At 41.0% G+C, this 24,180-nt stretch overlaps 1 protein-coding gene across 2 annotated transcripts; it reads left to right on the top strand.

The window, feature by feature from the left end:
* Positions 1-1,115: 1,115 nt before the first annotated feature.
* On the top strand, positions 1,116-24,180 carry DHRS7 (dehydrogenase/reductase 7). Of its 2 annotated transcripts, none has more exons than XM_052646963.1 (7): positions 1,116-1,320; positions 11,824-11,976; positions 13,849-13,955; positions 14,428-14,667; positions 17,546-17,668; positions 19,376-19,591; positions 23,991-24,180. In XM_052646963.1, the coding sequence occupies exons 1-7, from the start codon at positions 1,188-1,190 to the stop codon at positions 24,036-24,038; spliced, it is 1,020 nt and encodes a 339-aa protein (XP_052502923.1). In that variant the 5' UTR covers positions 1,116-1,187; the 3' UTR covers positions 24,039-24,180. The 2 variants fall into 2 exon arrangements, with proteins under 2 accessions (XP_052502923.1, XP_052502924.1); XM_052646964.1 differs by lacking the exon at positions 1,116-1,320 and adding an exon at positions 7,865-7,916.

Below are 24,180 nucleotides of genomic sequence, written 5' to 3'. Positions count from 1 at the left end.
AAGCAGGGTGACAATATACAGCCTTGACGTATTCCTTTTCCTATTTGGAACCAGTCTCTGTTCCATGTCCAGTTCTAACTGTTGCTTCCTGACCTGCATACAGATTTCTCAAGAGGCAGGTTAAGTGGGCTTAAAGAAAAAAAAAAAAAGTTTTATGTGACTAGAGAAAGCAATGTAGAAAAAAGTTTGTCTTTTTCTCCTCCTCAAGAGCCTCAAACCCCTTTCTCCTCCTCTGGGCACTGGACTTCTTATCAACCTACGTAATAATTGACACTCTCAAAATTATATTTATAATAGAAATAATAAATAATACTAGTTAATTCTAAGAACACAAAAGAAAGAACAAATATTATTACTGTGTATGAGCCACTATGCCCTTCACAGGCATTTTTTTTTTTCCATTTAAATTATATATCCTTCTTGGGTACAGATAAGGAAAAAAATTAGGGTCACTGAGGGCTGAGCTACCTGGATTCCAACCAAGTTGGAGTTGGCTGAAGTCCTCAGAAAATGCTCCTGGCACTAGGCTCAAGGGCAAGTGTTGCCCAAGCTGCACTTTCCCATTGAACAATCACACTAGAATCACTTGCAAGGTGCTTTCCAAATGTTGGTGGACACAGGGCCAATCCTACTCATATACTTGGTTAATTTGGTGAGGGAGTGGCGATAGCGGGGTGGTGGGAAAAAACAAAAACAAAAACAAAAACGGGTGGTCTGTTAGGTCCCTGTAGTTAAAGATTAGAAGGGAAAGGAGGAGGCCGAATTCATAGGCTGGAATATTTGTACTCTTCTTGAGCTTCGAAAACTATTTGCATCTCAAAACAACTGTAAAAGAATCGGTCTTGAGATTACAAATGCTGTGACTACCTTACGAATAGGAATATCTCCAAATGCTTAAGCGACCCACGCCGTTTGTTTCCACTGCAACCCCTTACTGGGCGCCCTGGCGGACAAAACTTGGGCAGCGATCTCCGGGCTGGGCGCCCCACGCCCATCGCGGGCAGAACGGGGGCGGGCTCCCCGCGGCGGGGATCGGGGCGCGCCTTGCGGCTCCTCCCTCCTGCCTGCTCTCTGGGTGGGTCCGGGCCGCTGGGCGGGCGGCGGAGCGGAGGCGCGATTGCAGCCAGGCGGCCTAGGCGCAGTCTAGGCGGGGGTCAGTCTATCTTCCTCCCGCGGAGCAGGGCGCGATGAGCTGGGAGCTGCTGCTCTGGTTGCTGGCGCTGTGCGCGCTGCTAGCGCTCGTGGTGCAGCTGCTGCGCTTCCTACGGGCCGACGCGGACCTCACCCTGCTGTGGGCCGAGTGGCAGGGGCGACGCCCAGGTGAGGACCTGCTGCCGCCTCTCTGCACTGGGAGCCCGGGTTCCTTGCGATCGGATTTCCGCTGCTCCTGCGTCCCTCCGGGTGGCGTGGAGCTTCCCAGGCGGCGAGGCTGCGCCTTTCTCAAGGGCTCTGGTTCGGGGTGGAAGGGGCCGGCGCCTCTTGTCTTCTGTCCTGGTCCCTACGGACTTGCCTTTTACTTGCTGAAGTAAAAGAACCTTGGAATGGGCGGGGTGCCTTCAGGTCTCTTGAGTTCTCCGCCTGGCTCCTAGGGATTCTGAAGCCGCGTGGGAGGACAGTACTTGGAGAAACAGTGCGCTTGTAAAGGAGTGTCCTTTGAGGCTACTTCCTGAAGTTGTTTATCTGCCATCTCTCACTCTACTCGAGAGTAGTGAAATGGAATTTGAGATAATACAGTCACCCACAAAGCTGCCTACCCATTGGGATAAAAGTAAAGAACTGGAGTGGGTGATTTGCCTGAAGGAAGGCCGTTATTGGCATACTAAAAGACATTCTACTTTTCTTTTATCTATGCCCAGCTTAATATTTGATGGTCGTTTACTAAACGCATTCTATGTGCTAAGCAGTGCACCAGGCCCTTTTCATTTGTGACTGTTCACCTTTACCCTGACTCTTCTAAAGTAGGCATTATTAATCTTATTTTCATAATGCTCAGAGAAGTTCAGTGGGCTGTCCAGAGCTAGGCTTTGGGTCTACAAGGGCCGGCGGGAAGTGGGATTTCCCTGGACCTAGTTTCCGCACATAAAAATATCTAAATCATGTGAGAAGGTTTGCTTGGAAGTGATTAAGTGAAAAAGTGAAAGTGTTAGTTGCTCAGTGCAGTTCGGTTCAGTTCAGTCGCTCAGTCGTGTCCACTCTTTGTGACCCCATGAATCGCAGCCCGCCAGGCCTCCCTGTCCATCACCAACTCCCAGAGATGACTCAGACTCACGTCCATCGAGTCAGTGATGCCATCCAGCCATCTCATCCTCTGTCGTCCCCTTCTCCTCCTGCCCCCAATCCCTCCCAGCATCAGAGTCTTTTCCAATGAGTCAACCCTTTGCATGAGGTGGCCAAAGTATTGGAGTTTCAGCTTTAGCATCATTCCTTCCAAAGAAATCCCAGGGCTGATCTCCTTCAGAATGGATTGGTTGGATCTCCTTGCAGTCCAAGTGACTCTCAAGAGTCTTCTCCAACACCACAGTTCAAACGCATCAATTCTTCGGCGCTCAGACTTCTTCACAGTCCAACTCTCACATCCATACATGACCACAGGAAAAACCATAGCCTTGACTAGATGGACCTTAGTCGGCAAAGTAATATCTCTGCTTTTGAATATGCTGTCTAGGTTGGTCATAACTTTTCTTCCAAGGAGTGAGCGTCTTTTAATTTCATGCCTGCAAACACCATCTGCAGTGATTTTGGAGCCCAAAAACATAAAGTCTGACACTGTTTCCCCATCTATTTCCCATGAAGTGATGGGACTGGATGCCATGATCTTCGTTTTCTGAATGTTGAGCTTTAAGCCAACTTTTTCACTCTCCTCTTTCACTTTCATCAAGAGGCTTTTTAGTTCCTCTTCACTTTCTGCCATAAAGGTGGTGTCACCTGCATATCTGAGGTTATCGATATTTCTCCCAACAATCTTGATTCCAGTTGTGTTTCTTCCAGTCCAGCATTTCTCATGATGTACTCTGCATAGAAGTTAAATAAGCAGGGTGAAAATATACAGCCTTGATGTACTCCTTTTCCTATTTGAAACCAGCCTGTTGTTCCATGTCCAGTTCTAACTGTTGCTTCCTGACCTCCATACAGATTTCTCAAGAGGCAGGTCAGGTGGTCTGGTATTCCCATCTCTTTCAGAATTTTCCACAGTTGATTGTGATCCACACAGTCAAAGGCTTTGGCATAGTCAATAAAACAGAAATAGATGTTTTTCTGGAACTCTCTTGCTTTTTCCATGATCCAGCGGATGCTGGCAATTTGATCTCTGGTTCCTCTGCCTTTTCTAAAACCAGCTTGAACATCAGGAAGTTCACGGTTCACGTATTGCTGAAGCCTGGCTTGGAGAATTTTGAGTATTACTTTACTAGCATGTGAGATGAGTGCAATTGTGCAGTAGTTTGAGCATTCTTTGGCATTGCCTTTCTTTGGGATTGGAATGAACACTGACCTTTTCCAGTCCTGTGGCCACTGCTGATTTTTCCAAATTCGCTGGCATATTGAGTGCAGCACTTTCACAGCATCATCTTTCAGGATTTGAAACAGCTCAACTGGAATTCCATCACCTCCACTAGCTTTGTTCATAGTGATGCCTTCCAAGGCCCACTTGACTTCACATTCCAGGATGTCTGGCTCTAGATGAGTGATCACACCATCGTGATTATCTTGGTCATGAAGATCTTTTTTGTACAGTTCTGTGTATTCTTGCCACCTCTTCTTAATATCTTCTGCTTCTGTTAGGTCCATACCATTTCTGTCCTTTATCGAGCCCATCTTTGCATGAAAATTTCCCTTGTTACTTCTAATTTTCTTGAAGAGATCTCTAGTCTTTCCCATTCTGTTCTTTTCCTCTATTTCTTTGCACCGATCGCTGAAGAAGGCTTTCTTATCTCTTCTTGCTATTCTTTGGAACTCTGCATTCAGATGCTTATATATTTCCTTTTCTCCTTTGTTTTTCGCCTCTCTTCTTTTCACAGCTATTTGTAAGGCCTCCCCAGACAGCCATTTTGCTTTTTTGCATTCCTTCCAACTCTTGGGGACTCATGGACTATAGCCCGTCAGGCTCCTCTGCCCATGGAATTCTCCAGGCAAGATTCCTGGAGTGGGTTGCCCTTCCCCTCTCCAGAGTTATCTTCCCAGCCCAGGGATCAAACTCCTGATCCTCATTGCAGGCAGATTCTTTACTGTCTGAGCCACCAGAGAAGCCCTGGAAGTGATACCTATAAAAATGGAGCCAGAGAGGGAAGGGGAGCCCTATCACTTACATGGGGGTGAAAATTGGTTCTTGGGGACTGAAAAAAATCTTAGATGGTACAAGGTTTTATGCCCCTCCTAAGCTCAACCCTAACTGACAAAGTATTATTCCTTAGTATTTCATTTTTCTTGTTTCTTTTCTTGGAGGAGGGTGAAGCACTTACATTGAGTTCATGGAAAATATGTAAAACATGTGCAAGCTCAGGGTTACAAAACTATGGCAAACAGATGGCAGTGATTGGCAGACTTTCTCTTGGTCATTGGCCCATCTCAGCAGATGGAATGCATGTACCTATTGGCTGCTTTGTCGACTTTAGTGTTTGATCCTATTTGTGCTTAGTGTTAACTTGGACTTTGAGATTACATAAAAATACTTTATATTTTACTGTTCTACAAAAGTTACTCAACTGATAATGTCAAGTGCTAAAGAGAAAAAACGTTGACAATATCTAGCAGCTAGTTAAATGAAAAGTTATTTTCATATATCAAGCAGAAGTTAAGGTGACTAAAATAACTTTTAAGAAATTAATTTGGTGTCTTCAGTGTTTTACTTTTGCTGGAAAAATACGAGTTTCAAAGGATTTTTAAACATTTAATTACTTTGCTATTATTATCGTGTAGTTATATAATTCGCTGATTTACAAATGTAATATGATACATTGCAATTTATGTAAATACATGTTATTCAGCAAAATAACTTTTGTAAATTTATAGTTGTAAAGTTAAATGTTAATAGCTTTTAAATTTAACTTTTAACTTTTCAATTTCACCATGCTTAAACCTGCACTTATTGAAGAATAAACTTTATAGAACTCCTTTTATGTCTAAACCATAGATACATACATGTAAGGACTTCCCAGGTGGCACTAGTGGTAAAGAACCTGCCTGCCAATGCAAGAGACACAAGAGACGCAAGTTCTATCCCTGGATGGGCAAGATCCCTTGGAGGATGGTATGGCAACCCACTCCAATATTCTTGCCTGGAGGATCCCATGGAGAAAGGAGCCTGGCAGGCTATGGTCCATAGGGTCACAAAGAGTTGGACATGACTGAAGCAACTTGGCATGCAGATATATGAAGATACATAAACATATATTTGTGAAATTAAAATGTTATAGGGATGTTATTAGGAAAAATGACTAAAAAGATTTCTAGGGGCTCTGGGAGGGGAGGATTAGGGGGTGAGAGAGTTGGAAGGGAGGGGAGGGCGATAATGTAATAGAGTTAAAGGAACATGAAGATAGATTCAAGTTCTGAAAACAGCTCAGATTGGAAAGATGGGCAGACTCTATTAAAGTTTTTTAAAAAATTATCCTCTTTTTCATCTTTATGTTGTTGTTGTTCAGTTGTGAAGTCGTGTCCATCTCTCTACAACCCCCTGGACTGCAGCACGCTAGGCTTCCCTGCCTTTTGCTATTTCCCTGAGTTTGCTTAAATTCATGTCCATTGAATAAGTGATGCTATCCAACCATCTCATCTTCTGTTGCCCCCTTCTCCTCTTGCCCTCAATCTTTCCCAGCATCAGGGTCTTTTTCAATGAATCAGCTCTTCGTGTCAGGTGGCCAAAGTACTGGAACTTCAGCTTCAGCATCAGTCCTTCCAATGAATATTCAGGGTTGATATCCTGTTGGATTGACTGGTTTGACCTCCTTGCAGTCCAAGGGACTCTCAAAATTCTTCTCCAACACCACAGTTCGAAAGCATTAATTCTTCAGTGCTCAGCCTTCTTTATGGTCCAGCTCTCACACCCAACATGACTACTGGAAAAACCATAGCTTTGCCTCTATGGACCTCTGTTGGCAAAGTAATGTCTCTACTTTTTAATATGCTGTCTAGGTTGGTCATAGCTTTTCTTCCAAGGAGCAAACATCTTAATTTCATGGCTGCAGTCACTGTCCACAGTAATTTTGGAGCCCAAGAAAATAAAATCTGTTAACTGTTTCCACTTTTTCCCCATCTATTTGCCATGAAGTGTCACTTTAAAAAGTTGACAATATACTCACATAAGGCAAAAATACAAATACAAAATATATGTATTTAAAAATAGAAAAGGATACATGGTGACAAGTAAAGCTCATTCTCACCCTTGTCTCCCAGCTGCGAGGCAACCACCATTTCCTCCCTTTTATGTATTGGTCTAGAGATCCCTTCTGTGTCTCCAAGCATGTATCTCACATGGTAAAATTTCAGAGTGACTAATTTTAGGTACTGCACATAGATCCAGAAAAATCCATGGCACCAGTCCAGAGTAGGAAAAGTCTCAACAGCAGAACATATGTGAGGAAAACCGCTCTTATTTGAGAGTGGCCTCAATGAGAGTCAACTGTGCAGTGCCAGAAAAGATTAGGCAAGCTTTTGGAGCTGTTTCGTGTCTTATGGAACAAACTGCAAACAACAAAAGATGTTTTCTGAATTCCTGCTTGTGTTGGCCTCTGTGCTGGGCACTGGGGACACAGCAGTGGCTGAGCCAGCCACTGTCTGGGCCTTCACGGCATGTCCCTTCTGAAAGACAAGGGAAGTGGTTTAGTCAAGTCAGCCTACTTGGAGCTGTTTAGACCCCTGGGAATCCTGTATCCTGCTCTGGCCAGCTCCTTTCAATAGAACATTGACCAGTTGGAGCTTGTACAGAGGGTGTGAGAAGAAGGGTGAGGAAACCAGATGCCGTGCCATCTGAGGGAAAGTAGCAGAAATTGGAGGTGTTTATTTAGCCTTAGAGAAGCAAGAGATGAAAGGACTTAAGGAGGACATAGCAGCTGTCTTCAAACAGATGAGACACTGTCATGTGCAAGACAGGCCTGATTTATCCTTCCTGACACCACAAGGCAGAACTGCTGCCAGCTGCTGCTGGTCTGTAGAAGTTAAAGGTATCAGTATAAGAAAATTCCTGAAGCCCTTGAATGATTGTGCTAAGTGCTCAGTCGCCTCAGTCATGCCTGACTCTTTGTGACCCTAAGGACTTTAGCCCGCCAGGCTCCTCTGTCCCTGGGATTTTCCAGGCAAGAATACTGGAGTGGTGGTCATACCCTCCTCCAGGGGATCTTCCCAACCCAGGGATAGAACCTGGGTCTCCTGTGTCTTCTGTATCACAGGTGGATTCTTTACCCTGAACCACCCAGGAAACCCATCTTGAATACCCCTCCCAAATGAGCTGGTGCCTCAGAGGTAACTAGATTACTCATCCTGTGAGGGAATTAAATGGTCAACAGCTTGAGGGGACAGTTCTTAACCTGGGTTTGGGGTTGAACTCTAAGTGTCCTTTCAACTCTGAGAATCTGCTTTCAGAGGCTCTTTAGGGGAGGCCATGATGTATGCCAGATTTTGCTGAATTGCTTTTTTATTTATTTATTTATTTATTTATTTTATTATTTTTAAAAGTCTTTATTGACTTTGTTGCAATATTGCTTCTTATTTTTTTTGTTTTTGTTTTTTTTCTGGCCCTGAGGCATGTGGGAACATTGCTTCCTGACCAGGGATCAAATCCACACCCTCTGCACTGGAAGGTGAAGTCTGAACCACTGGACTGCCAGGGAAGTCCCTGTAGAATTGTTAAATAATTGTGCTAAGTTAAAAAATTTTCTTCTCCAGAGTGGGAGGAAGGGTATCAGAACTGCAGATGTACTAAGGTAAATGTGAGCCTGATAGTTTTCATTGTTGTATTAATATTTGCATATTGGTATAATAGTTAGAATTGGACATGGAACAACAGACTGGTTCCAAATAGGAAAAGGAGTACGTCAAGGCTGTATATTGTCACCATGCTTATTTAACTTATATGCAGAGTACATCATGAGAAACGCTGGGCTGGAAGAAGCACAAGCTGGAATCAAGATTGCCGGGCGAAATATCAATAACCTCAGATATGCAGATGACACCACCCTTATGGCAGAAAATGAAGAGGAACTAAAAAGCCTCTTGATGAAAGTGAAAGAGGAAACTGAAAAAGTTGGCTTAAAGCTCAACATTCAGAAAATGAAGATCATGGCATCCGGTCCCATCACTTCATGGGAAATAGATGGGGAAACAGTGGAAACAGTGTCAGACTTTATTTTTTTGGGCTCCAAAATCATTGCAGATGGTGACTGCAGCCATGAAATTAAAAGACACTTACTCCTTGGAAGAAAAGTTATGACCAACCTAGATAGCATATTGAAAAGCAGAGACATTACTTTGCCAACAAAGGTCCGTCTAGTCAAGCCTATGGTTTTTCCTTGTAGTCATGTATGGATGTGAGAGTTGGACTGTGAAGAAAGCTGAGCACGAAAGAACTGATGCTTTTGAACTGTGGTATTGGAGAAGACTCTTGAGAGTCCCTTGGACTGTAAGGAGATCCAACCAGTCCATTCTAAAGGAGACCAGTCCTGGGTGTTCTTTGGAAGGACTGATGCTAAAGCTGAAACTCCAATACTTTGGCCACCTCATGCGAAGAGTTGACTCATTGGAAAAGACTCTGATGCTGGGAGGGATTGGGGGCAGGAGGAAAAGGGGATGACAGAGGATAGATGGCTGGATGGCATCACGGACTCGATGGACGTGAGTTTGAGTGAACTCCGGGAGATGGTGATGGACAGGGAGGCCTGGTGTGTTGCGATTCATGGGGTCGCAAAGAGTCGGACAGGACTGAGATACTGAACTGAACTGATGCAAATGAAGAGGGCTTCCCAGATGGTTCAGTGGGTAAAGAGTCTGCCTGCAGTGTGGTAGACTCAGGTTCAATCCCTGGGTTGGGAAGATTCCGTGAAGGAGGGCATGCAACTCACTGCAGTATTCTTGCCTGGAGAATCCCATAGACAGAGGAGCCTGGTGGGCTATGGTCCATAGAGTCACAAAAAGTTAGACATGACTGAAGTGACTGAGCACGCATGCATGCATGCACAAATGAAATCTTTCTTACTGCTATGCTAGCTAGTAAATATACAAACAAATTATATTTACCTTGGAGTCTTATATACTGCAGAACTTTGGAACAGTAAGTAGGAGATCAAACAAGTCAATCCTGAAGGAAATCAACTCTGAATATTAACTGGAAAGACTGATGTTGAAGCTCCAATATTTTGGTCACCTGATGAAAAAAGCCAACTCATCGGAAAAGACCCTGATGCTGGGAAAGATTGAGGGCAAGAGGAGAAGGGGGTGACAGAGGATGAGATGGTTAGATGGCATCACTGACTCAACGGACATGAGTTTGAGCAAACTCAGTGAGATAGTGAAGGACAGAGACACTTGGTGTGCTGCAGTCCATGGGGTTGCAAAGAGTCAGAGATAACTTAGCTACTAAACAACAATTTCCCCCAAAATCTGCAAGGTTGCTCAGTTGAGCCTTTCCATAAAAGTGCATCAGATTTAGGAGTTCCCTTGGTCTAGTGGTTAGGACTCAGAGCTTTGACTGCTGTGGCGTGGGTTCAGTTCCTGGTCAGGGAACTGAAATCTCGCAAGCCAACAAACAAACAAAATACATAGTGCAATAGATGATAGGAAAATGCTGTAGCCCAGACAGTGTATTTGGGATGTTTCTGTCCTTTGTTTAGATATTTACATGAAATCGCTTTCCTGATGATATTTTCTTGAATTGCTAAGAGAGTTGGGTCTACAATATTGACCATATTAAAATGTGGCAGCTTAGGCTAGAGGTCAGACATACCTCGACAAATATCCTAGCTCTGCCAGGATTCTTGGATGTTTATTCAACAGTGACTTGTGGAGTCCTTCCTCTAAGCGAGTTTCTGTGCTAGGCACTGAGGACATAGCAATGAATAAAGGAGACAGGGTCCCAGCCTTAAGGAAATGTACAGTCTAGTGGTGTAAATTAATCTCTGTAAACCTCAGTTTCCTTTCTTGTAAAACTGAGATAATTCCTGTTTCATAAAGTTCTTGTGAAGATTTTAATAAGATAATAAAAAAAGCACATAGGAAGCAATGGAAAAATGTTAAGCCATTGAAGTTAGTAATCCCATTGCCTTTGGCTGGAGAAATTAGAACATTCAATGTTTTGCTGCCAAAATCCATTTGTTAAACAATTTTGCAACAACTAGAGTTGACATTTTATTAAGCACTGTGTCCCCTGGAGGAGGGTATGGCAACCCATTCCAGTATTCTTATCTTAAAAATCCCACAGACAGACAAGCCTGGTGGGCTACAGTCCATGGATGGCAAAGAGTTGGACATGACTGAAACAACTTAGCTCACACTTCCACATGTGTGTCAGTCACTGTTCTGAGTGCTTTACATGTTTTAACTCATTTCTCTCAACAATTCTATGAAGGAGGTTTTATTATTAATTCAATTTTCCACTTTTGGAAAATGAAGGCATTGAGTTCCCACACGGGAGCATTTCATGGCTGTGTGTGACACGGCTGGCACTTGAACCCTGGGAGTTAAAGTACAACAGAGCACATACTGACTCACCAACACTTAGACTTTAGAATTGTTTGACTAAAATAGTAAACTGGCTTCCTGATTTTAACTTTTCTGATCCAAAATCATCAATGTGTATCTTAAATAATACCTTGTTTCCTATTTTTGACAAATAACACATTGTAATAAGGTACACAGGAGCATTGCACTGCCCTGACTCGATGGATTCAGGTGGACAGTGGCTATCATGTGCTGAAGTACAAATAAGTTTTTCGTTGGACAATAAACCACTTGTCAGTGCTTTATTTCACATTTTTACAATCTTTTACAAGATGATATCTGGCAAGCAGAGTATAACATTTCATCTCGCTCTCATATGTATTTCATCTTGGGTGAACTACTAGATTCTTCTAAGATGAAGGCTCAGGCATTTGGAAAGCTCTTCTACAAAATGACCTTTAGTTGCTAGGCATCAGATTATGATTGACAAGTGGGGAAAACATGACTTTAAAAATTCAGGGTGATTCTACCATAGCATAGAGTAGAACTTGGTATACTCAGATTTATCATCAATACCACCAATGTGAGAAATTAGAATAGAATAGAAAACTGGATGGAACCAGAAGTGATCATGAAACCCTCATTTATGAATAAGGAAGGTGAGAAAATGAGTCCAGATACTTTCTATCTACTTACCCTTACTTTTCATGATCAAATATGCAGATAAATAGAGCCTTAGAGTCAGACCATGGAGTTGTAAGGCTTACCTTGAAGTAAAGCCTGAAAAACTCTCGAAGAGTCTAGAATACACAAAATAATACAATTAGTAATAAACTGTTACTAATATGATTTCTCACACTAGGTAGAAAGTGTTTCCTTAAGATATTTAATTTTAAAAAATTTTAAACCACTTTATTGAGGTATGATTGTCATATAAGAAATCGTCCATATTTAATGTACACAATTGGATGAGTTTGGGGTAAGTATACACTTGTGAGATCATCACCCCAACAATCAGGGCTGTAAACATAGGATACTTAAATTTTTAAGTTCCACATATTGTATCTTCATATTCGATGATATTGTTTAAAACTATTTTTTTCCTTTGGTCAATCTTTGATTTATGGTTGTAACCCATAGCTTATTTTCTCCCCTCAATCCCCACCCCCTTTTCAATAGAATGGGAGCTGACCGATATGGTGGTGTGGGTGACTGGAGCATCAAGTGGGATTGGAGAGGAACTGGCTTACCAGCTGTCCAAACTAGGAGTTTCTCTTGTACTGTCAGCCAGAAGAGTGCATGAGTTGGAAAGGGTGAAAAGAAAGTGCCTTGGTGAGTAAATCTGAAATAGCAGCAGAGCTGCCTAGAACTAAATCAGAGCCCAGAGTCAAAATTTGGGAATTTTAGAGGGAAGAGGGGGATTTTCATGAGCAGTAGACTCTGGTTCCAAATGCTGAATGCTTTGATCCAACTCCTTTCCCTTTTGTCACTTCTTAGTTACCTGGCCTGACCTTTTTCTTCTTTTTCTGCCATCTTTCTACCTTTTTTTTTACACTAATTCTTAGCATTAGGGATTGATCGTCAGTTCTCTCAAATGCTGGTTTGGATTTTTAGTGACCACATAAATGTCTTACATTTTTATCTTAGACAAAGAACGATTTGGTTCTTATGAATGATATACATATACGTTACCATAGAAATTAACTTGTTATTGTGTTAAAATGTCCAATATTAAAGTCATATGAAATAATATAAGATTTTTGTTGTAAAGGACAAAAAAACAGGAGTGTAATTAAATTTTTTTTCTGGCCGCACTGTGCAGCATGTAGGATCTTAGTTCCCTGACCAGAGATTGAACCAGTGCCCCTGCAGTGGAAGTGTGGAGTCTTAACCACTGGACCACCAGGGAAATCCCAGAGTAGAATTAAGTTTGAGAAATGCAAGTTGATATAAAATTTTTCATATATACAGGACAATAGAGTTTTTGTTTATCTGTTTGGGTTTTGGTGTAGTTCACAGTAAAAGCAGTCTCAAGTAATACAGTTATTATTTCTCATAGGAAATTTAATATCTACACTGAAATAATTTTGAATTTTCCAGAAGATCGTTGTTATTTTTTTTTTCTGTCATCTACTTGTCATTCTTTAAAAATCTTTCTTTCACTTTGCTGATGGGACTAATCACCCAGGTATGGAGTTAGCATCAGCCACAAGCCCTCTTTCACGATATTGCTCTTAAAGGCCTCTTGTATTTTTCCACTGGGCCACCTCTTTTGACAGTTGCTCCTCTGCTGTTAAGACTTGCACAGGAAGAAATGAACCATAACAGTGTTTCTTAGCTTGAGTAAGATTGTTTTCCTTTTATCTGTCATATCATGGGTACAGACTTTTCTATTGGTTTTAAAAAACAGTTAATATTTCACAATTTAATCCTGTGCCCATAAAGCCTTTTCACCTCTTCTCTACTTACTTGTTTTTCTTACCAAAACACAACTTTGTTGTATTTCAGGGCTAGAATTCAAGGAAATTCATTTGAACTGTTGTTTTGATAATAGAAATAGAGAGGCTGTTACAGCCCAACGTGTTTCTTGGTTGGGAATTTCAGGATTGTGTCCTTTTCCTTATTCACCTCCTGGAATCCTTAGCCTCTGAAAGGAATCTTTTCTGTTACGTGAGTGGAAGACCCAAATTCTCATTGATTTTCAGCAGAAATTTTTTAAAATTGTGTTTAAAAATCAAGCAGTGAACCTGTTATATAACAGATGTACAGAAATACCTCTGTACCTCTAAAGGAATTGATCTAAAATGTTTGCTTTTTTTAGTTTGTAGTATAATCTTGATTCCTTCTAGAAGCTGTTCCAATACTGAAGTGGGTAGCCTATCCCTTCTCTAGCAGATATTCCTGACCCAGGAATCGAACTGGGGTCTCCTGCACTGCAGGCGATCTCTTTACCAACTGAGCTGTCAGGGAAGCCTGGTCTAATGTTAGGTTGTATATATTTAAACAGAAGAAAGGAATTCTGTTTCCTGTGTACCCAGTCAGTTTTTTGTTTGATAAGATCTGCTTCTTGGTCCTTAAAGAGAACCTCATCCACAGGGCTTCACCCAGAAATGAGCTCATTGCTAAGTGTGGTTGTAGGGTGGGTGTTAAATGTAATGTGAATAGCACATGACTTCCATATTAATTTTAAGTGTCTTTATTTAGAGAATGGTAATTTGAAAGAAAAAGATATACTCATTTTGCCCCTTGACCTGACTAACAGAAGCTCCCATGAGACGGCTACCAAAGCAGTTCTCCAGGAGTTTGGCAGAGTAAGTAGCATTTTGAGTGCATGAATCTTGCTCTGAAGTAGCTGCAAAAGAGATTCCCATCTGTGGTGCTAGCATTCAAAGGGCTGCAGGCAAATGGGTTCATGAGGCATCTCACTTCATCTCAGGGGCCCAGCTGGGTCTCTTAATCTCTGAATCGGTGGCTTTATGTATTAATAATTGGAACTTTTCCTACCTTAATAAATTAACTCCTCCATGTAGGACAAAAGAAGCTAAAGATTTACTGTGCCTTTTATTTCTGTTACATTATTTTCCATAAAAAGTAACTTAAGGTGGGAATTTAATTCCATAGGTGAATTTTTGTTTTATCTTTTTCTATTGCTGACCTCTGGAAATGTACTGTCCTGTTCCATTGATTCATCAAGTTAACAATATAACCAACCATCCCTAGGAATTCCAACAATCCATCTAACGCCATCCCTAAAGTACCTCTTTTCTGATTTTCTTTACTTAGATCGACATTCTGGTCAACAATGGTGGAGTATCCCAGCGTGCTTTGTGTGTGGACACCAACCTGGATGTCTTCAAGGAGCTAATAGAGCTTAACTACTTAGGGACGGTGTCCTTGACAAAGTGTGTTCTGCCTCACATGATTGAGAGGAAGCAAGGAAAAATTGTTACTGTGAATAGCATTGTGGGAATTATAGCTGCACCCCTTTCTACTGGATACTGTGCCAGCAAACATGCTCTCCGGGTAAGGCTGTCAAAACTCAACTCTGATAGAACTGACCTGAACGTGTGTTTGGAACATTTACTGCAAGAGGTCATTGGAACTAGGTAGTGATGTTTGGAGACAGAGAGACCCAAGAAGATCTTGGGTAGAAGACTTACCCAGAAGATGCTAAAAAGGCTTGAGCCTCACATGCCTCTTCCTAATTCTGCAAACATGCAATGAGTACCTACACTGTGTCATACACTGCAACATATCCTGGGAATATAAAGATGATATAATCCCTGCCCTTACAAACTGTATAGTCTAGTTGACATGACTTGTCCTTTACCTTGTCCTCATTTCTACCACATCTTCATGGCAAATTTGGGGTCTACCCCTGTTTTTTCTACACACATTTCAGGATTCTACATACATTTACTCGTCCTTCTCATTTCTATGACTTTGTTTCCTTCCCCTTTGTTGTTGGTGTTTATTTTACCTGAATTTCTAAATGTACATGCCTATCAGAAATAGAAACTTTCCACTGGGTGATTAGCCCTGAGCATCAAATCCCTGCTGGGTCTAGCCTCGATTCTGTTTACTCTGACTTCATTAGAAGAAAATCTAATTAAGGCAGAGTCTGCTGCTGCTGCTAAGTCGCTTCAGTCGTGTCCGACTCTGTGCGACCCCATAGACGACAGCCCCCCCAGGCTCCCCCATCCCTGGGACTCTCAAGGCAAGAACACTGGAGTGGGTTGCCATTGCCTTCTCCAATGCATGAAAGTGAAAAGTGAAAGTGAAGTCGCTCAGTCGTGTCTGACTCTTCGCGACCCCATGGACTGCAGCCTACCAGGCTCCTCCATCCATGGGATTTTCCAGGCAAGAGTACTGGAGTGGGTTGCCATTGCCTTCTCCGGAGAAAGTTTAATTTGGCCTGTGTAAATATGAGATATGAGTACTAGAAATGAATAAATTTTTAATGTTGGCTTAAGAATGGATGAGAAGAAACTGTAACTATATACACTATGCTGCTGCTAAGTTGTTTCAGTTGTGTCCGACTCTGTGTGACCCCATAGACAGCAGCCCAACAGGCTCCCCCCGTCCCTGGGATTCTCCAGGCAAGAACACTGGAGTGGGTTGCCATTTCCTACTCCAATGCATGAAAGTGAAAAGTGAAAGTGAAGTCGCTCAGTCGTGTCCGACTCTTCGAGACCCCATGGACTGCAGCCTACCAGGCTCCTCCGTCCATGGGATTTTCCAGGCAAGAGTACTGGAGTGGGGGTGCCATTGCCTTCTCTATAACATGGAGCAAATTAAATTGTAAGGCCAATAGGAGGGAAAATGATTAATAGAGACATGATTTATAATTAATGCCGTTGAAGGTCAGTTTATGTAGAATGTTTCACTGTTGGAATAATAAGATGCAATAGCTGAATAGTCATCAGTTTCATGAAAATTTGAAGCTTTGCTTCCATAGGATCCTCTTTCTGCTGTGAAGAGCAGACAATTGCAGAGAGTGATGAAACGAAATACTGCACTGATGATTTCCTCATATTTGGTAATAGGGTGTCAGTTACTTCCAGCAGGGCAGTTGGGCAACTCTCAGGCAGGCACATGAGGGAAGGTAGCCACCCCATCTGTTTGGTACCCAGTATCCCATAAGATATGCAGGATACTTTCAATCAAACACAGTAGAAGTTGTCTGGCCTGCCTTCCAAGACTGTTTTGTACTGGATTTGATTGTCTGATACCATGTGTCAAGTTGAGATCTAGTTATACCAGTAGCTGAACACTGAAACCAGGAGTCTCTTTTTGAAGGGCACATTTCCTTCCCTGATACTCAGCAAGCTAGAGAGTGAACTTACTTGTTGAAAAGTTCACACACTATACTAGATGTGATTTCAAGCAAGGAGAGGTTTTAGTGTCTGGAGTATTGGCTTTCATGGTGTCCTCTCCCCTCTTCTGCTATAGACGGGCAGAAGGTTAAAGTTCATTCATTCATTTACAAAGCCTTTTATCCTGTCCATCTGAGTCAGGTACTGTATTAGTCTCGGACAGCACAAACCCTCAAAGGCCTTGTGTTTGTTAGGCATCAGCATTAAAGGCTGGTAACTGTTTAATCTTATTGGGTCATAAATGAATGTACCTATGTTGGCTGCTTAGGCTTTTCAAAGTTAACTCAGTTTATCACAGTGTAGTCTTGGAATATTTCCTGATTTAGGAGAAGAGATGAGGAGAAGTAGATGTTTACTTCCTATATGGTTTAGAAATAGGCAGTATCTTTTAAGTCTAGAGGGTCTAGCTTGTTTTTACAAAAGTCATTGAGTAAGCAATCATATTACATTTTTAACTAGCCATGTACTCTCTTACTACACCGAAAATAAAAATTTTTGTTGAAACTAATAGTCTTCAGATAGTAATTGAAAAAACCGAACTGTTCCTCTATGATAGTTTCCCTTAAGTATTAATTCCAACTTGCTCCCTGTTGCCCTACCATCTGTACTTTAGGCCACTTTGAGGGATCATCAAAAGAAATCCAGCCTCAATGATGCTCAGTGAACATGCAACCCTTTTGGAGTGGGGAGCTGGTGACTGGGTATCAGACTCTTCAAGGGTAGTCTCTCACTTATCCGGTGCAAAATCACTGATGGCACAAGCTAAACCACTGCCATCGGGAGGATGAACCACTCATACCTGGAAAGAGTTAATGATGCCTGTTATAGATTGCTTGCGGTCTTACGTTTAAAAATGCCTCATTTTGTGTAATTACATTCCCTGTCCTTTACTCAGGCATTTCAGAACCCATTTTGATAAAGTGCTGCTATTGTCCTTCATAAAAAGTTGAAGAAAAGTAATTTCATACTATTAAACATGAGATATGTGTCTGTATTTATTTATTTATTTATTTTTTGTCTATTAGGGATTTTTTAATACCCTCCGAACTGAACTTGCCACCTACCCAGGTATAACAATTTCTAACATTTGCCCGGGACCTGTGCAATCAAATATTGTGAAAAATGCCCTAACCGAAGAAGTCACAAAGGTAAAATTTCTAGTTGGGGAATAATTTGAATGATTTAGTAGTCATACCCTGGCCTTACATCACTATGCCTCAGGATTTTCATGTTAGAATCCCTTATGAATTATTTACATAACTTAACTCAGCATTAGGAAAGTTGTTAAGGTTAGCTGATAGTGCTTTGGCATCCAGCCTTAGTAATAGCTAAAGAAATTACTAAGATACTGCTTATAAGTGATCCACTATTACGTCAGCTATCAATATTTAAAAAACCCAGTTTTAATCAATTCACAAATCATAGCAATGTTGAAAGTTCTGTGTGGCTGAATTTTAGTAAATTAAAATTTTACTGGGATTTTAAAAGGGATTATGGTAGAGGAACTTAGCAAAAAACCCCCTGTTAAGATGTAATAGTTTTAGGTTGGCCTCACCCAGGCCTGTGCTTCCCTCAGCTCATAGATTACATGTAATTAATCTACCAAATGAATAATAAATGTCTCATGAAGAATCCAGTATCACTCCATAATACAAAAAACTCCCTAAAGACCATGAAATTTTCCTTCTTCTCCACTAATATTTCTACTGAGATATAAATCTATGTTTCCATGTAAATGTTTACATATACAATTTATATTTTACATTTTCTATGGAGGCACTATAGTAAAATAGAATAAGCACAATGTACAGGAATCAGGGGACCTGGAATATAGAACTGGTTACTACTAAATGGTCTGTGTGAGCACAGATAAAAGTTACTGCCTTTCTGGGCTTATTTATTTGTAAAACAGTAGTAGATTAACTAGAGTAGCAGTTCCAAATTTTTTCAATATCAAGAAACCACTTTTATCTTCTTTCTCTATTTCATCCTCATAGACTCCATGTTTTATAGAACTTCATTTGCTAAATGTATGTATTAATAACTTGTTTAAAATTTTTATTATTAAAATGACATAGAGTTATCATTAAGTACTTTCAGTTCAGTTCAGTTCAGTAGCTCAGTCATGTCCAACTCTTTGCAACCCCATGAACCGCAGCACGCCAGGCCTCCCTGTCTATCACCGACTCCCGGAGTTCACTCAGACCCACGTCCATTGAGTCGGTGATGCCATCCAGCCATCTCATCCTCTGTCGTCCCCTTCTCCTCCTGCCCCCAATCCCTCCCAGCATCAGAGTCTTTTCCAATGACTCAACTCTTTGCATAAGGTGGCCAAAGTACTGGAGTTTCAGCTTCAACATCATTCCTTCCAAAGAAATCCCAGGGCTGATGGTACAATACTAAGCAAAAGTGAATAACTGTTATCTTTTAGTTAGCCTGCACACTTATCTGGTTAAGTATATGAATTCCATTAGGTTTTCTGAAATATATAGCTTATGTGTGCATGCTTAGTCATGTCTGACTCTGCGACCCCATGGACTGCAGCTCCCTAGGCTCCTCTGTTCATGTAATTTTCCAGGCAAGATTACTGAAGTGGGTTGCCATTTCCTCCTTCAGGGCATCTTCCGGACCTAGGGATCAAACCCGCATCTCTTGCATCTCTTTCAATGGCAGGCGGGTCCTGTGCCACCTGGGAAGCCCATAAATAGCTTACAGGCACCCCTTAGTGCCTATGGGGACTCCTGAAGGGCATGAGGTCACAGTAAAGGAATCACTCAACTGGCTGTCTCCTAAAAGTTCTGTGAGATACCCTAGATAAATACGTATCACTCACGAATTTTTCAAAATTTTCTTAGACTACAGGCAGCACTGCAGACCAGTCCTACAAGATGGCAACCAGTCGTTGTGTGCGGCTGATGTTAGTCACCATGGCCAATGATTTGAAGGAAGTTTGGATCGCTGATCAGCCTTTTTTGCTAATGTTCTATTTGTGGCAATATATGCCAACCTTGGCCTGGTGGTTAACCAACAAAGCAGCAAAGAGAAGGATTGAGAACTTCAAGAGTGGTGTGGTAAGTCCAATTTATACATTTCTGAATTCATATCAATCTTGTAGGAAAACATGAAATTTTCCAGTGCTTAAAAACTTTTCTTACTGTCTGCCAACCTCATGATATATTAATAAATACAAAAGATATAAAAAGTTTTCCATCCTCAATGCATATCTGTCGGTTCACTGTAAATTACTACTGGTCTTGGAGAAAGTTTTCTACAAGGTAAAAATCAAATCAAAGATTGCCATTTTTTTCTTCTGTGTTGCTGTTTGGCCAGTGTATGTGCCAAAATGCTTTTTCTCCACCATGTCTCCCCACAAACTCCAACCCATCCTACAAGTCTCTACATTTTGTGTCACCTCCTTGGGTTGATACCTGGCCTCCCTCCTATTTCTCCCCAGGACTAGGTGCACATCAGCCCTCTGTCAAAGCACTTCCACACTAGTAAAAGATATAGTTTCACCTGTAGTACTGGTTCCTTTGACTTTGTTCCAGAAGGTCAGTTTGCACATCTGAAATGTGCCTAAGTCCATGTTTAGGAAAACTTGCTGATAGCTTATTCTTTCAGCACTCATTTTTCCAGAAAAGTGAGGAATGTTAAATGAACTGGTGAAAAAAGAAACAAAACCCCAAAAACCCAAATGAAATACTTAAAGAGATTTAAAGGTTATAAAACTTTCAATATGCACTAACATGTTTAGAACTTGAAAAATCACGAAGAGGGCTATTCATTTTATACTAACCAGTTTGTTTTGGGTCAAAACATTTATAAGTGATTTCATAATGTTGGAACTTGGTACTGTGGGTTGCTTCTAAAGGTAGAGCTTCATCAAATATTGCATCAGAGTCTGAAATTTAGAGGACAGTTGATAAAGTGGCATTGTGCCCAGTGATAGATAAGAGTTGAGGGGAAAGGCCACCTTACTAAAGAGGTGACCCAACATTCTGGTTAAAAGCATGGAGCAAGGTGCTGGGCTACCTACGCTGAAATCCCAGCTCTACTCCATACTCATCCTACGATCCCAGGCAAGTTATTTCTCTATATCTCAATCTCCCCATCTACAATACTTTGGCCACCTGATGTGAAGAACCGACTCATTGGAAAAGACCCTGATGCTGGGAAAGATTGAAGGCAGAAGAAGGGGATGACAGGATGAGATGGTTGGATGGCATCACCGACTTGATGGACATGAGTTTGAGCAAGCTCCGGGAATTGGTGATGGACAGGGAAGCCTGGTGTGCTGCAGTCCATGGGGTTGTGAAGAGTCGGACACGACTGAGTGAACTGAACTGAACTGAACCATCTACAAAATGGAAGATTACTGTTGATAGTAGCACCTAGTCATAGGATTGTTATGGGGATTAAATGAGTTAGTATGTGGAAAGCTCTTAAAACATACCACGGTATGTTACACTCATTAAGTATTAGCTGTTACTGCTTTTGTTTTGATGGCAGGAGGATATTTAGCAAACAGACAGTAAAGATTAAAGAATTAAATAATATGGCAGAGGGAGAATGCATTATAGAAATCATTGTTTCAGAGGGGAAAGAAGGATTAGGGGCTAGAGTTTCAGTCCCATTGTAGTAGTTGTTCATAAGAAGGTTATTTTATTTTGTTTACAGAATACCGACAGAATACCTAATGTAAATCTTGGGCTTCCCTAGTGCCTCAGTAAAGAATCCACCTGCCAAGGCGGGAGATGTAGGTTTGATACCTGGGTCAGGAAGATCCCCTGGAGAAGGAAATGGCAACCCACTCCAGTATTCTTGCCTGGGAAATCCCATGGACAGGGGAGCCTGACGGGCTATACACCATGGAGTAGCAAAAATGTCAGACATGAGTTAGCAACTAAACAACAGCAGTGTAAATATAGTCATTGCCTTACATCTAACATTTGCTAGAAATCATGACTTCTCTCTTCTACCAACATATTTGAATTATTGCTTGTTACATGGTCTCATTGCTTTATCACTTTATGATAAACTGGGCATCCTTTCAACTCCCCAAATCATTCTGAGATATATCTTATTCTTTACACAAAACCCTAGAAACTTTAAAAAGTTGTTCATTTTTTTTTACTTCTCTCCTCATTGCTCTTTCCTCCCTACTTTATTTTGTATTGTGTATATTCATCTCCTTATTGAAATTTGTTTGTAAGAATCTCAGTTAAGAGAATGCCACTATTATTCCCAAACTAAATGTTGTTATTCAGTCACTAAGTTGTGTCTGACTCTACAATATCATGGATTATAGCACCCCAGGCTCTTCTGTCCTTCCTATCTCCTGGAGTTTGCTCATATCCATGTTTATTGAGTCGGTGGTGCTATCTAACCATCTCATCCTCTGTTGCCCCCTTTTCCTTTTGCTTTCAATATTTCCCAGCATTGGGGTCTTTTCCAGAGTCAGCTCTTCTCATCAGGTGGCCAAAGTATTGGAGCTGCAGCCTTAACATCAGTCCTCCCAATTAATATTACGGGTTGGTTTTCTTTAGGATTGATTGGATTGATCTCCTTGCAGTCCACATGACTCTCAAAAGTCTTCTCCGGCACCACAATTTGAAAGTTTCAGTTCTTTGGTGCTCAACCTTCTTCATGATCCACCTCTCAAATCCATATATGACTACTGGAAAAACTATGACTTTGACTATATGGACCTTTGTTGGCAAAGTGATGTCTCTGCTTTTTAATACATTGTCTAGGTTCGTCATAACTTTCCTTCCAAGGACCAAGTCTTTTAATTGCATGACTGCAGTCACCATCCACAGTGATTTTGGAGCCCAAGAAAAGAATATCTGTCAGTGCTTCCACTTTTCCCCTTCTATTTGCCATGAAGTGATGGGACCAGATCCCATGATCTTAGTTCTTTGAATGCTGAGTTTTAAGCCAGTTTCTTCACTCTTCTCTTTCACTTTTACCAAGAGGCTCTTTAGTTCCTTTTTACTTTCTGCCATTAAAATGGTATCATCTGCATATCAGAAGTTGTTGATATTTCTCCCAGCAATCTTGATTTCGGCTGGTGATTCATCCAGCCCAGCATTTTGCATGAGGTACTCTGCTTAGATGTTAAATAAGCAGGGTGACAATATAAGCCATGTCGTACTCCTTTCCCAATTTGGAACCAGTTGTTCAACATCCAGTTCTAACTGTTTCTTCTTGACCCACATCCAGGTTTCTCAGGAGACAGGTAAGGTAGTCTCTTAAAGAATTTTCTGCAGTTTGCTGTGATCCACACAAAGGCTTTAGGGTAGTCAGTGAAGCATAAATAGATGTTTTTTCTGGAATTCGCTTGCTTTCTCAATGATCCAACAAATGTTGGCAATTTGATCTCTGGTTCCTCTGCCTCTTTGAAACCCAGCTTGTACATCTGGAAGTTCTTGGTTTGCGTACTGCTGAGGCCTAGCTTGAAAGATTTTGAGCATACCCTTGCTGGCACATGAAATGAGCACAGTTGTACAGTAGTCTGAACATTCTTTGGCATCGCCAAATGAACCAAGATCATTCTGTCATTTTCTTGTCATCTCCTGCTTGACCACATTCAATTTACCTTGATTCGTGGATCTAACATTCCAGGTTCCTATACAATATTGTCCTTTACAGCATTAGTCTTTACTTTCACCACCAGACACATACATCCACAACTGAATGTTGTTTCCACTTTGGCCCAGCCACTTAATTCTTTATGGAGCTGTTAGTAATTGCCCTTTGCTCTTCCCCAGTAGCATAGTGGACACCCTGTGACCTTAGGGGGCCCATTTTCTGGTGTTCTATCCTTTTGCCTTTTCATACTGTCCATGAGGTTGTCTAGGCACACATTTGTTTCTGTTCTTTAGGCTAGGAACAGTATGTCTGGAACTTTGTTTTGATGAATTGTTATTAATTTTAGGCATCAAAAACAATAACATCATTGAATTTTGTATTATAATTTGTTTTTGTCTTATTTAGTATAAATTCTTGAGAGTGGTAAATGGGTATCTTCCCAGATGAAATGTCACCTCTTAGAAATTATTGAATTGCCTTGTTTTACTCTTTAAGCAATATACTAAAAGTTCACAAATGATTTTGGAGTTATCTTTCAAGTATTTTAATTCTAAAGACTCTTTGTATTTATTAAAGCAAGCCAGTGTAGGTATGACATGCTGATCAGAAGAGTAATAGTAGAAATTTCAGCATTTATGAAATAGCATACTCAGATGTTAACAAATGACAGGGAAATAATGTTGCTAAGCCCCTTAGAGATATTTTGTGTAGCTTGAGAATTTTGGCTATGATTTTTATTCCTATTTAAGTATTTTTCCAAGGTTTTATAAGGATTCTCAACAGTGAATCATAATGATATAGCTCCTCAAAACAGGAGGAATTAATTGTCAAAAACTGGGGTAGAAGGAACTGATTCATGTTTCTGTTATTCTGTTATAGGATGCAGACTCCTCTTATTTTAGAAGCGTGAAAAAAAAACATGACTGAAGGAGTACTTGCATTTTTCAAGCCACTGGAAAGAGAAATGGAAAACACGGAAAACAGCGATCTTCTTATACATTGAAGAATAATTTGTCATTTTATTTCTTAATAGATACAACTTTCCTTTCAATATGTAATAAATAACAAG

This window comes from Budorcas taxicolor, chromosome 10 (assembly GCF_023091745.1).
Source record: "Budorcas taxicolor isolate Tak-1 chromosome 10, Takin1.1, whole genome shotgun sequence".
Lineage (NCBI taxonomy): Eukaryota > Metazoa > Chordata > Mammalia > Artiodactyla > Bovidae > Budorcas > Budorcas taxicolor.
This window is presented reverse-complemented; position numbering and strand designations above follow the sequence as displayed.

Coding starts and splice junctions, on each gene's coding strand:
- DHRS7 (XM_052646963.1), top strand. CDS start 1,188: ATGAGCTGGGAGCTGCTGCTCTGGTTGCTGGCGCTGTGCGCGCTGCTA. Junction 14,668..17,545: donor CCAGCAAACATGCTCTCCGG/GTAAGGCTGTCA, acceptor TTTGTCTATTAG/GGATTTTTTAATACCCTCCG. Junction 19,592..23,990: donor AGAACTTCAAGAGTGGTGTG/GTAAGTCCAATT, acceptor ATTCTGTTATAG/GATGCAGACTCCTCTTATTT.